This window comes from Salmo salar, chromosome 02 (assembly GCF_965601325.2).
Source record: "Salmo salar chromosome 02, fSalSal1, whole genome shotgun sequence".
Lineage (NCBI taxonomy): Eukaryota > Metazoa > Chordata > Actinopteri > Salmoniformes > Salmonidae > Salmo > Salmo salar.
In genome coordinates this window covers 33,384,604-33,400,963 of record NC_138292.1, presented here as the reverse complement: position 1 = coordinate 33,400,963, position 16,360 = coordinate 33,384,604, and the positions used below count along the sequence as shown (strand labels likewise).

General features: G+C 41.7%; 1 protein-coding gene across 2 annotated transcripts; it reads right to left on the bottom strand.

The window, feature by feature from the left end:
* Positions 1–1,834: 1,834 nt before the first annotated feature.
* On the bottom strand, positions 1,835–13,611 carry LOC106580236 (uncharacterized). Of its 2 annotated transcripts, XM_014161061.3 has the most exons (13): positions 13,388–13,609; positions 12,715–12,972; positions 12,067–12,360; positions 8,140–8,341; positions 7,825–8,031; positions 6,944–7,072; positions 6,566–6,687; positions 6,335–6,427; positions 6,025–6,103; positions 5,699–5,882; positions 3,622–3,704; positions 3,298–3,346; positions 1,835–3,206 (listed from the first exon to the last, which is right to left on the bottom strand). In XM_014161061.3, the coding sequence occupies exons 2-13, from the start codon at positions 12,925–12,927 to the stop codon at positions 3,095–3,097; spliced, it is 1,767 nt and encodes a 588-aa protein (XP_014016536.2). In that variant the 5' UTR covers positions 12,928–12,972; positions 13,388–13,609; the 3' UTR covers positions 1,835–3,094. The 2 variants fall into 2 exon arrangements, 1 of the variants encoding a protein (XP_014016536.2); XR_001322845.3 differs by lacking the exon at positions 1,835–3,206 and having other exon boundaries at positions 5,775–5,882; positions 13,388–13,611.
* Between the last annotated feature and the right edge of the window lie 2,749 nt (positions 13,612–16,360).

Genomic DNA, 16,360 nt, shown 5'->3' with positions numbered 1-16,360 from the left:
GCCTGCCAAACCCTCTCCTAACCTGGACAACGCTGGGCCAATTGTGCGCTGCCTCGTGGGCCTCCCAGTCACGGCCAGCTGTGGCCCTTGAGCCAAAAAGTTTGCCCACCCTTGACCTATAGTATAGGCTATGGATCATTATATTGAGACCACACTAGGCACACTTGATATTGCACACCCAGCAGAGAATCAGGGATGAGGGGCATCATACTAATTCTAAAACACTGAGCAATATGACATTTAATCGATTACAAATTACATAACCCTCCCCTGGACAATTTTCTTTCTTTTTTTATAAAAAAAAGACTAAACCCTCCCCCTGACTGAAATTGAAAAGCATGACCCTCCTCTGGGTAACAATGGTGTACATTTCCACCTCTCCCTAAATTGAAATACATTTGCAAAAGTTATAGAGTTACTGCTGTCTGTTCAGTAAGAAATGAAATAATCCAGAATAGTCTAATACACCATGAATCGGGAGGTGCTGGAACAAAAAGTGAGCATGAGGGAGGGGTGCTCTCTCTTGCTCACTTTTTGTTCCAGCGCCTACTGAACACAGGTAGTCTAGAATCTAGCTAAATTATCCACACAAGCCACATATCATGAGTTAGAAGATTGAATAATAAGGTATATTATGAAGTTATTATTTAACAGCATTGAAGATAAATCCCAAATCAGTAAAAAAAACTAACAAATAATTAAGCTAGCTAACTAGCAGATTTACATCAATCATCAACGATCAGCTGATGGCCTACCCTCTTTTCCCAATGTCAATCATGTCTTTCGGAGGCACTGTAACTAGCTTGCTTTCAGTATGTGATGAGTTAGTGTGTTGTTGCAGAAATAATTAGGCCTATGCAAAAAAAAAAAATGTTTTTAAATGCTACAGAGGCATTTAGTAGGCTATGTTCTGAATTTCGAGATGGTTAACAATTATGAAAGTAAAAATAAAATATATATATTTTTTTAAATCGAGCTGAGGAGGGAGTGCCCTTTTTTCATGTTGAGCACCTTCCCTCTGAAAGGTCTGTGCACGGCACTGCAGACCTGTGAGGTAAAAAAAAAAATGGAATAATGTTCACTCGCTTTCAGATTGAAAATGATCCGACCACATTTTATTAACCATTTAAATCGAAGATCATTAGATATATTAGGTGAGATTCGATAGAGTCCGACTCCGGAGAGTCAGAAGTTACGACAGCACTTTGTCAATAAAAGGCAGGATTTTATTGACCAGTTGGGCAAAGTAAACTTGAGCCTACACCATGAGTGACGCATGTTTCCCTGCGCGTCGTTGGCATCATTTCTACATTGCCACTGAAAAGCAGCAAAGGATGTGATTACGCGTATAGTTAAAAAAAAATACAATTGTTTAGTGAACAATCTGTTTGGAAAGTGTCATTAAGATCTCCATCAAACCCTTTCATTCATGTAGCTTCAATTGTAGACCTATTATCAATCCATGTGATAAGTAAAGCTTACACTTTAGAACACGCTTTACCATAAACAAATGCATGGAATGTGTTTTCTTTACAATAGATTGACTCTTGCCACCCCCAATTTGACTTGTGAAAACTGTGAACGTGACCTCTGCCACAGTGAAAATGTTTCATTAACATGTTTAACAAGTCGATTGAAGCGGCCAATTTAATTTACCCTCCATTTACATTTAATTAAAGGTTAGGCCTATTTCTGAAAGTGTGCCCTTTAGGAAAACCAATTGAAAACAGATTGAGTGCTTGTTCTTTTTTGTGTTCTCTTGTAGCAATGATCAACGGCGATGGCTTTGTTAAGCCTTGGGGTGACTATTAATTTACAAAGGATCAGAGTTAAATACTTCAAAAACAGATTACATTTATTTAAAATTGTACAACCATGATTCAAGAGAACAGCAGAGATTAAAGTTAGCATGATCAAAGAAATTATACACATTATGACAATCTTAGAATATTGACTACCAAGACACCTTGAAATAAGGCAACAGTAAACATGTCATCCCCCACGAATGACTAACGCATGTACAGTTGATTACTATAGCCCCCCCATAAGTGTAATTTTGTCAATGCCAGATGTCTATGAGATGACTAATCATTCACTCAAATTCTATCAAAATCGGGCCAGTGGTGTCTGAAATATTGTGTGGGTTAGCTCATATCCCTAAACATGTGTGCCAAATTTCATCACTAAGTCAAACAGATCAACAGATATACGTCCGTTATAGCGCCACCGCAAGGTCGATATGAATGTTCTTGCATATGTTGAGTCTTGACAGTTTTTGCAACATGTGTACCAAATTCTGTTACAATACGAATATCCTTGACTGATTTATATGCAGTTGTGTGCCAGACCACACCCACGTGAATGTTTATTGGTCAATAGCGGCCATGTTGTTTTAGCTACCAGTCTGGAAAATATTGCGTTGAGAGATCGTTTTCCATAAATGCCACATATCAAGTTTCGTGCAGATCGGTCATTCGGTAAAAGAAGAGTAGCGTTAACTGTTTTTCACACAATTCAAAATGGCAGAAAATCCATCATGTCGGAACTTATGGGTCCCGAGGCAAATTTGTTCCTTGTGAAGACAGGGACCTATCTACAAAATTTCATGACTTAAGGTCTAACGGGGTGAGGGGCGTGACCTTTCAAAGTTTGCATTTTCAATCTCGTTACAGAGCCACCATCTGGACAATCAGTGTAATTTTCTAAATGCCGTAACGCTATGGCAAGACGCATCATTCACCCAAGTTTAGTCAAAACCGGGCCAGTGCTGTCTGAGATATCGCTTGTGACTAACATATGAACCTACTAACGGACGGAAACAGATCCACAGTCCCTTCCCCAATTTCATCGTGGAGGACAATGACCAGCATGCACACAGGGAGTGTTTGGAAGACAAATGCAATGACAAGGCGACACTTGTACATGCAGGATATGAGACAGACAATATTATACAGTAGCACTTACTTACATGTGCATTAGAATTTTTAATACCAATGTGCAAAGAGCAGATTTGACCCATAGAAATACACTCAATAGAGTCATTCCTATGAATACTTTCAATTAACCAACCACATTAGCCTGGACATGCATCTAGTCACATGACCGTGCAGATTTGGGACTTCCGTTTCTTTAACAGGGGTATGGTCTCTTCATTATCTGACGCAGCAGTGGGTGAAACTTCGGAGCTCTCAGACAATGGAGTCTCACTAAAACAAATGATACGTGTTCAGTCAGTATCAATGATTACTCAAACCATAGCTGATCACTGGAAATAACTCACAGACGAACATTATGTACCTGTTAGTCTGTGTTGTCCTCGGTTTAATGCCCTCATATAAATGCTCGCCTACAGAGGGATTATAACAAACAGTAAAAATTGGTTGAACAAAGCTTTTGATAACATAGCCATTACTTTCTTGTAACAATATGTGCAGAATGTGGATGGAAAAAAAAATGATAGTGTTATTTTAACATGCTAGTGGTCCTCTGTCCAAATAAGGACTACTTAGCCCACACACTAGTTATACCTAGTAGCTAGCTACTTCCTCAATGGGAGATTTGTGCAAAAATTCATGTTGTGCACCCATTTCTCAGGTTAAGATTGAGGGGAGTGGTTCTTACTCTGCTGGGTGAGTACAGGGTGGTTTGATGGGTCTTGGTTCTGGTAATGGGGGTCGGGCTGCTCAAAATGATTATTCAGGTTCCTGGAGGTGAGAGGAAGAGGCACGCTCAAACATCATCATCTCAAAAATAACTTTTAAAGAATAATTTATATGACAAGCAGCAGTGTAACATTGGCCACACACACACAGCAATGCCAAGTTAAAGGCATCTTAGATATATGGTTGCTCTGGGAACGGGAGAATAACAAACAGTGCAGCTATGCAAAAATGAGTGTGTGTGTGTATGTTTACAGGGGGATGGTAGTGAATCATCAGTGGAAGCCAAGGTCATCTCCATTAATTATGTATGGGGTTTTGTTTTCTCTGCTGGTGCTCTAATGATATATCTGTGGCTGGCTAATGACGCTCCATTTTCCCATGATTCTATTCTTCGCTGCAGAGCAGACACTCCCAGAGCTCATTTTCTTCAGTGTAATTTAAGAAAACCCAATAGGTGTTTATACCTTAACGACATTCTACAAAAATAAACAATTTAAGAGGCTGGAGTCTGGTGGCACGAAATGAAAAAGTGTTTGATTTTCCAGTGTGCTAATCACAACAAGTAAAACTACCCTGGGTTTATTTATGGGTTGTCTGGATGGGTGTTATTGGGCTATGCACATGTGTATAATGGTGCATCTATGTACACTACCGTTCAAAAGTTTGGGGTCACTTAGAAATGTCCTTGTTTTTGAAAGAAAAGCAAACATTTTTGTCCATTAAAATAACATAAAATTGATCAGAAATACAGTGTAGACATTGTTAATAATGTAAATGACTATTGTAGCTGGAAACGGATGATTTTTAATGGAATATCTACATAGGCGTACAGAGGCCCATTATCAGCAACCATCACTCCTGTGTTCCAATGGCACGTTGTAAGCTAGTCCAAGTTTACAATTTTAAAAGGCTAATTGATCATTAGAAACCCTTTTGCAATTATGTTAGCACAGCTGAAAACTGTTCTGATTAAAGAAGCAATAAAACTGACCTTCTTTAGACTAGTTGAGTATCTGGAGTATCAGCATTTGTGGATTCGATTACAGGCTCAAAAAGGCCAGAAACAAATGATTTTCTTCTGAAACTCGTCAGTCTATTCTTGTTCTGAGAAATGAAGGCTATTCCATGCGAGAAATTGCCAAGAAACTGAAGATTTGGTACAATGCTGTGTTCTACTCCCTTCACAGAACAGCGCAAACTGTCTCTAACCAGAATAGAAAGAGGAGTGGGAGGCCCCAGTGCACAACTGAGCAAGAGGACAAGTACATTAGAGTGTCTAGTTTGAGAAACAAATGCCACACAAGTCCACAACTGGCAGCTTCATTAAATAGCACCCTCAAAACACCAGTCTTTTAGGCAGAGTTCCCCTGTCCAGTGTCTGTGTTCTTTTGCCCATCTTAATATTTTCTTTTTATTGGACAGTCTGAGATCTTCCGTTTCTTGACAATTTCTCGCATGGAATCGCCTTCATTTCTCAGAACAAGAATAGACTGACGAGTTTCAGAAGAAAGGCATTTGTTTCTGGCCATTTTGAGCCTGTAATCGAACCCACAAATGCTGATGCTCCAGATACTCAACTAGTCTAAAGAAGGCCAGTTGTATTGCTTCTTTAATCAGAACAGTTATCAACTGTGCTAACATAATTGCAAAAGGGTTTCTAATGATCAATTAGCCTTTTAAAATGATAAACTTGGATTAGCTAACACAACATGCCATTGGAACACAGGAGTGATGGTTGCTGATAATGGGCCTCTGTACGCCTGTGTAGATATTCCATTAAAAATCAGCTGGTTCCAGCTACAATAGCCATTTACAACATTAACAAGTGTCTACACTGTATTTCTGATCAATTTTATGTTATTCTAATGGACCAAAAAATGTGCTTTTCTTTCAAAAACAAGGACATTTCTCAGTGACCCAAACTTTTGAACGGTAGTGTATGTGTGCTAATATGTACAGTAAATTAGTGATAATGTGCACTGTGTGAGCCTGTATGATGATGTTTACAGTGTGTGTGTGTGTGTTAAATGCCCTGCCTGTTTGCCCCTGGCAGCACAGTCAGATAGCCCGGCTGCTCAGTGAGAGATCCTGTCACCGGTGACTGGGAGTCACCTGCTTCTCCCATGGTCACTGTGTGTGCCTGTTCTCCATCTGGCCCCGGGGCTTCCTCCTCCTTCCCCGGCGCTCCGGTAGACACCTCTGCTGAGCCAGCTCCACTCACTAGGGAACAACAGCCCAGTCAGTACACAGGAGATAAAACTGTATAAACGCATGAGTACACTTACAAGTTCTACAAGAGAGTTGAAAGTGGCTTGAAATAGAACCATTTTTCACAGTCATCATTTAAGCTGAAGGTCCTCACCTTGGGGCTCAGTCTTTGCCCTATGGCCATTCAGAACAGCTTTTCTATTCTGAGTGTGTAGACGAGGGCCGAGACATCTCTATGCAGAGTGTAGTAATGGTTTTCACGCAAGCAGGCACACCACACGTACACACACACACACACACACACTACATTATAGTTCCCACCAACAGACCAGAAGATGGTTGATATATTATCTGGTTATAGTGTTGATATATTAACTAGATACTGGCTGATAGATAAACAAATCAGTTTGTTTTCCTGCAACTGAGTATGATGGTCAGGAGTGTGGTGTCCAGACAGTACCTACCTGGGGTTTTCCAGGGGTGATCAGTGACAGCCTGTGTTGCAGGGCCTCACTCAGCTTGTTGACCAGACGCTCCTGGACCGAGCTGGACGAGTCCTGGAAATGAAGAAGGCGGTTAACCAACGTTATACAGTCTGATAAGGTCTGAGCAACCATATATATATAACTGAAAAAGTATATTCTATCGAGGATGGATTGTATGGGTTGGTGTATTTGTAGTAGTGACCTCTGTACCTTGCACTTTGACAGTAAACCCAGAGCTTGTTTGTAGTAGAGGGTGGCTCTCTCCAGGTCTCTCAACTTAAAACGAGCTTCCCCTAAACACTCACAAGTCTGCCATTGGCCCTTATAGTCATCTAGAGATTATATATATATGGATTATATATATGAGAGATAGAGAGAAAAGGAGGAACAAGAAAGATAAATATAAAGACACATTGAGAAAGTTGAGTAAACAAGGGAGAAAGACAGAGAGAGACTTAAAATGTCAAAAGGGGTCAATGGATGTAAAGAGTCATTAATAGTCTGTTCAAACATTTAGAACACACTTCAACATGAAAAATGTGCTTAATATTATTCTTATAAAGAATGACGTTGGACTTGATTTTGTACCAGTGTCTTTGAAGGCCTGCAGGGCGTGGAGGTAGTTCTCTGCTGCCTCCTCATGCTCCCCCAGCTGACTGAGAGCAAAGGCTAAGTTACTGAAGCAGCGGCCCTGAGCACGACGACTGCCCAAAGACCCTGACAGACACACAGAATGAGGGGGAAAGAGAAGGGGGGAGAAAGGGGGAGGGGTATCAGAGAGAGATCAGTTTTTACCCACTTAAAAAAATTATAAGTAGCTATAATGTCATGCTCACATCCCCAACAGCAAAAAATGACATGCACATACGCACAAGACATAACAGTGTGTGAGTCACTCAGTGGTGCTGTGGTAAGCACTCTGTAAGTCCCCATGGGATTGCCTCAGTGGAATCTCAGCCCACACTTCCCTGCACGCACGCACGCACGCACGCACGCGCACACACACACACACACACACACACACACACACACACACACACACACACACACACACACACACACACACACACACACACACACACACACACACTTTTCTCTGTTGCTAATGTGAGAGCTGCTCACAGAGACAGATTAGAGGTATGGAGAGCACTGGACACACAGACAGACCAAGATACTGTAAAGGATTAATCAGGGTATAATGAAATGTTTGAGGAATGGTCTGCCCCTCTGCCTAAACAATTACTCCTACACGCCTCAGGTGACATGTTCCTCACACACACATGATCCTCTGTGGCTCGGTTGGTAGAGTGCTTGCACCACTCATACAAACAATATGCATGCAGAGTACTTTGGAGAAAAGCGCATGCTAAATGGCATATCATTATTACATGCAGTACATAACAGCACTGAACTGTGCAGAAAATACAGTATAACTAAACTCTCCAGCGTAATTGACGTAATAAGCTCACCATGCAGGCTGGCTGCCTGACGGTGGTAGTCCAGGGCCTGTCGGTACTGGCTCAGTGTGTTGTGAACGGCTCCCAGGTTCTGTAGGACCACGGCCAGCATGCTGGGCCTGGTGCTGGCCAGGGGCAGGGCCCGCTCATAGCACCCGGCTGCCTCCTGGAACAACTTCAGCTGGGAGAAACTCAGGCCCAGGTCGTTGTACACCTTACCTGAAAGACGGAGGGATAAAGTCACAAAACTGTGACCAAATTGTTGACAGACAATGCTGTTACTCATTTGTTTTTTCCTCAATTCAGTTACTCTGACAGTTTATCTACCGAGCAACTCTGGGTCTTTGATGTTGTCGCTCAGCTCGAGGCAATCAGTGAGCACGGTGATGATATCATCCATGGTGAAGTCATCTGACTGGAGCATGTGACTCCCTGCCTCTTTGTAGGCCGTGGCGGCTGAGTCCAGCTTGCCTGCCATCCTGTAGCTCTCCCCAGCCCTCTGGAAGCTCTGAGCTGCCTGGGTCCAGTCCTGCAAACACACAGCTTGAATCAGAACCAGCTCTATGTAGGACAGTCAGTGAGCTGTCAGTATATAGACCTGGCTGCTACACATCTCAAATGAGTCAGTCAGACATTGCAGAAGCTCTTAAAAATGAGGGATGTGCATCTTCCCTTTCAAGACGATTCGATACATATCTAGATACATGGGCTACAATACAATACAGGAACGATATGTTTTAGTTTGAAACGATCCGAAGGATTCGGTTTGATTAGAGGAACGAATCGATGCGATTCAGTTCGATGCAATGCACTAACATTTGTTGCATAAACACATTCCTTTTCCATTCCAGATTAAAATATGCTGCTGATGGAGCTTATGAGCTGGGATTCTCTGAGCTGACTTCTGTGTGTGTGTGTGTGTGTGTAAATTATGTACTGTATATGTCTATGTTGTATGTAAGCATCTGAGCTGAGCCATAAGGGAAAATGGGCATCTACCCCACTTTTGATCTGAAATCACCCACTTATCTCTTCAGTAGGTCCTATGATTAAGTATAGTCTGGCCCAGGAGTGTGAAGGTGAACGGAAAGGCTGGAGCAACGAACCGCCCTTGCTGTCTCTGCCTTGCCGGTTCCCCTCTTTCCACTGGGATTCTCTGCCTCTAACCCTTTTACAGAGGCTGAGTCACTGGCCTACTGGTGTTCTTCCATGCCGTCCATGGGAGGGGTGCGTCACTTGAGTGGGTTGAGTCACTGACGTGGTCTTCCTGTCTGGGTTGGCGCCCCCCCTTGGGTTGTGCCATGGCGGAGATCGTTGTGGGCTATACTCGGCCTTGTCTTAGGACGGTAAGTTGGTGGTTGGAGACATCCCTCTAGTGGTGTGGGGGCTGTGCTTTGGCAAAGTGGGTGGGGTTATATCCTGCCTGTTTGGCCCTGTCCGGGGGTATCATCGGATGGGGCCACAGTGTCTTCTGATCCCTCCTGTCTCAGCCTCCAGTATTTATGCTGCAGTAGTTTATGTGTCGGGGGGCTAGGGTCAGTCTGTTACATCTGGAGTATTTCTCTTGTCTTATCCGGTGTCCTGTGTGTATTTAAATATGCTCTCTCTAATTCTCTCTTTCTCTCTTTCTGTCTTTCTCTCGGAGGACCTGAGCCCTAGGACCATGCCTCAGGACTACCTGGTATGATGACTCCTTGCTGTCCCCAGTCCACCTGGCCGTGCTGCTGCTCCAGTTTCAACTGTTCTGCCTGCGGCTATGGAACCCTGACCTGTTCACCGGACGTGCTTGTTGCACCCTCGACAACTACTATGATTATTATTATTTGACCATGCTGGTCATTTATGAACATTTTAACATCTTGACCATGTTCTGTTATAATATCCACCCTGCACAGCCAGAAGAGGACTGGCCACCCCTCATAGCCTGGTTCCTCTCTAGGTTTCTTCCTAGGTTTTTGTCCTTTCTAGGGAGTTTTTCCTAGGGAGTTTTTCCTAGCCACCGTGCTTCTTTCACATGCTTTGCTTGCTGTTTGGGGTTTTAGGCTGGGTTTCTGTACAGCACTTTGAGAATATCAGCTGATGTACGAAGGGCTATATAAAAATAAATTTGATTTGATTTGATTAATTAATTTGTCATTTTTGCAGATTAAAAGTGTTAGCTAGTAATGTATAAATATTTTTATTTTTTTAATTTGCTATGACATAGCCAATGAATATAAAGCACACCTTTGGATGTTACCTGTGTCTCAGACCGTGTTTAGACCTTTTGGAAGTTGGACCTTTTGGAGTCGAGTGAGCTCCTCTTCTTCTCCCGCTTCCACCATGCAGTGCAGGTAGCAAAAGTGATTGCTGTCCTCATTATGAAATGATCTACTTTACCATGTATATCTAAAAATGACCGCATACTCATTGTTTCAAGCAAAACTACCAAACTATTGCTGATGGTGAACCTGAACAATCAAAATAAAATCCAATGTAAGCCCTGATCAGCATGTATCGCCAGATGAGAGCCGTGTGTCCCGCGGTAGCTTAGGCTACTTTATTCCGGTAAAACACCATTTTTAACAGCACATTTGATAAATATAACCTAGAAAATTACATTGGTTGTCACTCAACTGATAAAGCCTAATATTGCGCAAGACATTTTCAAACATCTGAATGCTGAAGGTGAAGCGCAGATGTGCCAGATCAGGAATAACCTCGTGCCTGACGCATGCCTCACGTTAGTCAGCGAGCGAAGCTGCTCGCAGTTTGACTACCGATTTTGCTTGGGGTTGTTCAGCATGCAAAATGACTTGTCGATCAATGACTGTCAACACAATTGTATGCTTAGTTTGACACTGAAGGAGAGGACGCAGTTGTCACAAAAGATGAGAGGTATTTTCGGAAGGTAGAAAGAAAGTAATTTGAGCAACAACAAAAAATTGTGAACAGGTGATTTGCAACGTTTGAATTGATTTTCGGACAGGTACATGCTACATTTGGATCCGTTTGGGGTCCCGCTACCGATGCACTCAGATCTTAAACATTTGAACCAGGGACTGATGCATACAGGTGAATCTTAACATCCGTATTATAAATGCTAATAATGATACTAATTTATTGATAACACCCACACACTGTCTATGGCAGTTCTCTAAATAATTTCATCGTGGCTTGACTCTGACACACCGACTGAGGGTGTCCCAATGAGAAACGGACCATAATGACAGAGACTGGCCCTTCATCAGTGGCAGCTGGTGATCAGCAAAGATGGGGGAGGTGGGCAGGTTCACTAAAGATCTGAAAAGGTGAAAGGTTAAAAGGTTCTTGGTGCTATAATTGTATTGATTAAACGAATTGCAAAGCATGATTTCTGAGCACATAATTCATTAGAAGGAAGATGGCTCAAATGAATCAATCAACTGACAATCAATTAAAGGAGAAGTTGTATATTTATAACCAAATATAGGTATCGCTCAAGTTGCACAAAAGGAAATATAATGTTGCGGATAAAGTTTGGAATGACACAATTTCATGTGTAAAACATCTAAAGCCCTACATCACTATACTGAGAGCTTTGTTGTTTCTAAAATTACATATTTGGTTGTTTTTGGAGCCTTTGTTCATGTTTTTTCAGGGCCCCCCTACTGTACAACGAGGATGAGGAAGTTATTTGCTGTTTGTTTCTTAAAAAGAAAAAAAATTAAAAGATGTCTGGACCCTTCTATAAGAAACTATTTCCATAAAACAATGTACTATTTCCATTTGGTTGTAAAAAAAGAAAACTTCTAACTTCTTTAACAATCATATCGTAATTTACTAAAGCATGTTTTTCAGTACTTGAGCATTTCTTTTAGCAGAGAAGCTTGTTTTCTTCCAATTGTGGTATAGTCCTTACGTAACATTCAATTTTCAGTCTAGAGTATTCTAGGCCTCATGCATAAGCATCTTATTTTCTTTGCAGAAGTTTTGGGTGGGCTTCTAAATTCTGACTCAGCACAATCTTAATGCGCATGAAAGCAAATCTCCTGGTGGTAATCCCTCATTATAAAAAAGCACAGTTTGGGCTTTTCTCTAAATGTATTGGATTGGTGTTAAATCTCTTTAGGAGAGTATCCCACCTAAATTTTGAAATGGCTTAAGGTGAGGAAGATAAGTACAGTTTACTGCCGTTTTACAGTTCCCCTCTAATGGTTAGGGGTTGAGATTTTTGGCAGGGTAATCTGACCCTTGAGCTGAACCATAAACAACATACACCTGGAGCTGACTGACCTTTAGGAGCAGGTGACAGTGGGACATTTTCATGCAGGTGTCCCCCTCACTGGCCCCGTCCCCCTGGGAGCGGTACAGCTGGGCTGCCTGGAGGTAGTGACCAGCCGCCTGGCCGTGGTTCCCCAGGGTCTCATGGGCTACGGCCAGGTTGAACTGGAGGTCAGCTACCCGCTCCCCCCTCTCTCCTGGCTGGGCCCGCTTCAGGATGTCCAGCCCCTTCAGGGCTTTACCCACCTCCACGTAGGCAGCTCCCAGGTTAAAGGCACATGCCTGCTGGACCCTGGTCTCCTTTAACTGTGGGTGATAGAGTATGGTAAGATCGCTTTTATAATGTTTAAGTGGCCTCACATAAGTACCAGTAAACATTATGCAGCATATTTGACTTTCTTTCATACAGTATGTCTAAATATTGTGGTTGTCAGATGAATGTCGTTGTGAAAACCAATTACCATTTGGGGGACAATAAAGACTGTAATCCATTTGGACTTGGAACCAGACAAGTTTTTGTTGCCTGGATATTTTCCAAACAATACAATCAGGTGCTCAGTTCTCCCTCTCACAGTTTTAGCAAGCCCTATGTTATATGGGTGAGGTGCAGGACAAAATGTCTCAAAATGGACAACATGGAAGTAGCCTAAGTAATGTCACCTCTATGGAAGCTTTGAAGGCCTTTTTGAAACAGCTGATGGCTTCTTCGCAGTCCCCTTGCTTTAGGGCAATGTGGCCAGAGGCTGTGAGCTCCTCTATGTCCACCTGGACCTTCAGGACATCAGCCTCTTTGTCTTTGCTCTTTACACACCCGTCACTCATCTTCTTCTTCTTCTTCCTGCCCTCATGTGATGGGTAGCTATCAGATGCCATATCGGTTTCGCCAGGGGGTGGCTACAGGATAGCATTATGAGGAGACTGATGGAAAGAGGAGAGCAAAATAATTATGAAGTTCAGATTATAGTCACACTCACTCAGGTCATGACACTGACAGTACTGCCCTCCTTTGGTGACAGTGAGTACTAGCTATGTGGCAAACAACATGAGGACTCACTCTGTGCCGTCCTCTTCAAATAAATGTTTTATTATGTCCATTACGTGATCACTGAAAGGCATTTCTTTTAGGCATATATAGCCAGAATTCTTGCATTCAAATAAACATTTTTGAGAAGTAGCATGGACCGATGTCTTGTCTTGTTTGCTAGCTAATTTAGCTACTTTCCTCTCATCTGGTGTGCACCGAAGTTGAAACCACATGACTAGTTAACGCATTAGCTTCTCAAGTCTTGGTAACATGGCTAACGTAGCTAGTTTAGTTAGCTATTTCACTCACATTTTCAAGATGAACAGCCATCCAAGACAGAGCAGTTGCAATTAGTTAGTTAGCTTGACAAACACATTGGTAAATTATCCGTACAGTCGTAAACCCTAGTTAGTCTATATCACACGTTTTAGCTGGCTTTTCTTGTTAGCTTGCTAGCTAGCTAACGTCAGGGAGTTACTGGTTTGTGGAGCCAGGGAAAGCTATCAAGTAGCAGGTCTGTTGCTATGGCAATATTAAATAGGAAATGAGGAGTAGTTGGCCATATAAATGATTTTAGTAACAATTAACAAGGAGACTAAAGCAGTAACTTAAATATCGTATTGCTAGTTATGACTATTTACAAAATGTATATATTGTTTTTATTTTTTGTATTTTTTGTATTTTTATTTATTTATTTAATTTTTTATTTTAAAAAAATATATATATATATTTTTTTTTAAAGGAAACATCTCCCAGAAAGTTATTTATGGTCGGCAGGTAGCCTAGTGGTTAGAGCGTTGGGCTAATAACTGAAATGTTGCTAGATCGAATCCCAGAGCTGACAAGGTAAAAATCTGTTGCTCTGCCCCTGAACGAGGCGGTTAACCCACTTGTTCCTAGGGCGTCATTGTAAATTAGTGATGGGCGGCTCTTGATGGGTGAACGTTGGGAGCCGGCTCGCATATCAGAAGAGCCGAATCTATAAAGAAATTAAGATATGAACAATCAAACGATTTAAATTAATAGAAAAAAAATCTCATATAAAGCCGATTCAAATAATAATATAGGCCTAAATGCTCAAGCGCGTGCACACATTCGTTCTGACTGTCTGCTCAGACTAACAGCCTCACCTGTTGTTCCTGTCAATCAGACACGCAGTGTCAACCAACATGAGTCACGCAGCTGTGAAAACAACAGCTGGAAAATGAGGCGGAAGCACAGTAGCATTTGGAAGCATTTTAATAATGTAGAATAGTGTAGAATTTGCCAAAACTAAATCTCATATAAAGCCGGTTGTGAGTGGCCAGAGAAGGGCAAGTAGATGGAAAAGTGGTCTGTCTAACATAACCAAAGCCATGAAAATGTTAAATGGAACCATGTCCATTTCTTGCCCACACAATCAACCTGATAGTAAGAGATGCTCTGAAGGTGATGAAGCCCACTGTGAACAAAGTGAAAGCAGCTGTGAAATACTTCCACAGGAGCACAGTAGGTGCTGAAAAACTGAAGTCGATACAACGCCAAATGGGGATGCCTGTGCTGAGGCCTAAACAAGACTGCACTGCAAGGTGGAATTCAACATTTTATATGTTGAAGCAGTTTCTTGAGTCAAAGGATGCCGTCATCTCTTCCCTCACCATTGTCAATGCACCTGTTGATGCTCTAACCCAAGAAGAATGGGAGGTTGAGGAGGTGTGCAGAGTCCAGGAACCCTTTAAGCAGGTCACTCTGGAGATCAGTGGAGAGAGGTAGAGTAAGCAGTTATTACTACATCATTATTTAATCCAGTATTATATATGTATATGAGCAGTAGATGAGAATGTAGTATCAGTAGACAAAACATGAACCTGAACTAATAATGTTCTCTCTTTTCAGCTATGTGACAGCCTAAAAACTGATACTCCTGTGTAAGGGTCTGCAGCAAATCACAGCCAGCCGCCAGAGAGAAGCAAATGTAACCACAGGACATGTGACAGAGTTGATGGACACCCTATATTCATCAATGGACAGAAAGTTCCACAGAATGGAATATCATCACGTGCGATCAGAAACCGCTGCACTTGACCCCAGGTTTAAGAAGTTAGCCTTCAGTGATGCCAGAGCGATTGATGAGGCTCTTCAAAGAATAACCTCAGCAGCAGGGAGGGACAGCCCCAGCAGTCAGCTGGCTCAGGCACCAGGGCAACAGGAAGAAGAGGGATCAGATGGAGCAGAAGCACCAGCAGTAGTGCCACAAACGTCTGCTGTTTGGATGCTGTTTGACAAGAGAGCAACTGGGGATGCAGCATGAAGGAATCTCTCAGCAGATGCCATAATGGAGGTCCGATCCTATTTGGAGGAGCCACTCCAAAATTTGGAGTGGCTCTTTGGAGGAGTGAGCTGGTGGAAGAACAAGGCCTCTGTCTACCCACGGCTTACTAAAGTCATGACAGAGAGACTCTGCATAGTGGCCACATTCGTTCCCTCTGAGAGGGTCTTCTCGAAAATTGGACAAATAATTATTGAGACAAGAACCGCATCAGCCCCTCGAAAGTGAGGCAGCTTGCATTTCTGAATGAAAATCTCTCATAAAAGCAAAATATAGTCAGCATTGCTGTGTGCTGCTGGTTATAACATGGCAATAAAGGAGAGAAAAGAGGGACCAGTTTAATATTTTATGTGGGATGCTGCAGTTTTGCACGTTGTTGTTTATTTTTCTTTGATATGGTGCAATATTCTATTATTATGTTGTTCAGATTGTATTAGTTTTGAATTGTTACATTTATATGCACTTTGTTTATATACATTAAACAAGTTATACTTTAAATGGCCAAGGTCGCAGTTGTAAATGAGAACTTGTTCTCAACTAGCCTACCTGGTTAAATAAAGGTGAAATAAAAAATGTAATAAATAAAAACATGTGTAATAGCATCCTTTTTTTTTTGACATTTATTTCCATTTGTGGGATGCTGCAGTTTTGCAAATTGTTATTTATTTTTCTTTGATATGGTGCAATATTCTATTATGCTGTTCAGATTGTATTAGTTTTGAATGGTTAGATTTATATGCACTTTGTTGATATACATTAAAAAGTTATACTTTAAATGCACATTTTTAATAGCAAACTTTTTCATAATAAACCAATGCCTTTTTAAATACATTGTGGTTAAGGTAGAGTATGATTTAATGTAATAATTTAATTAGAATTGTTTTAACACCAATCATAGTCAAACTGTCGCAAACTGTTTGACTTGAAAAAAGACAAAAATATTTTTTTTAAGAGCCGTTTGGGAGCCAAAAGAG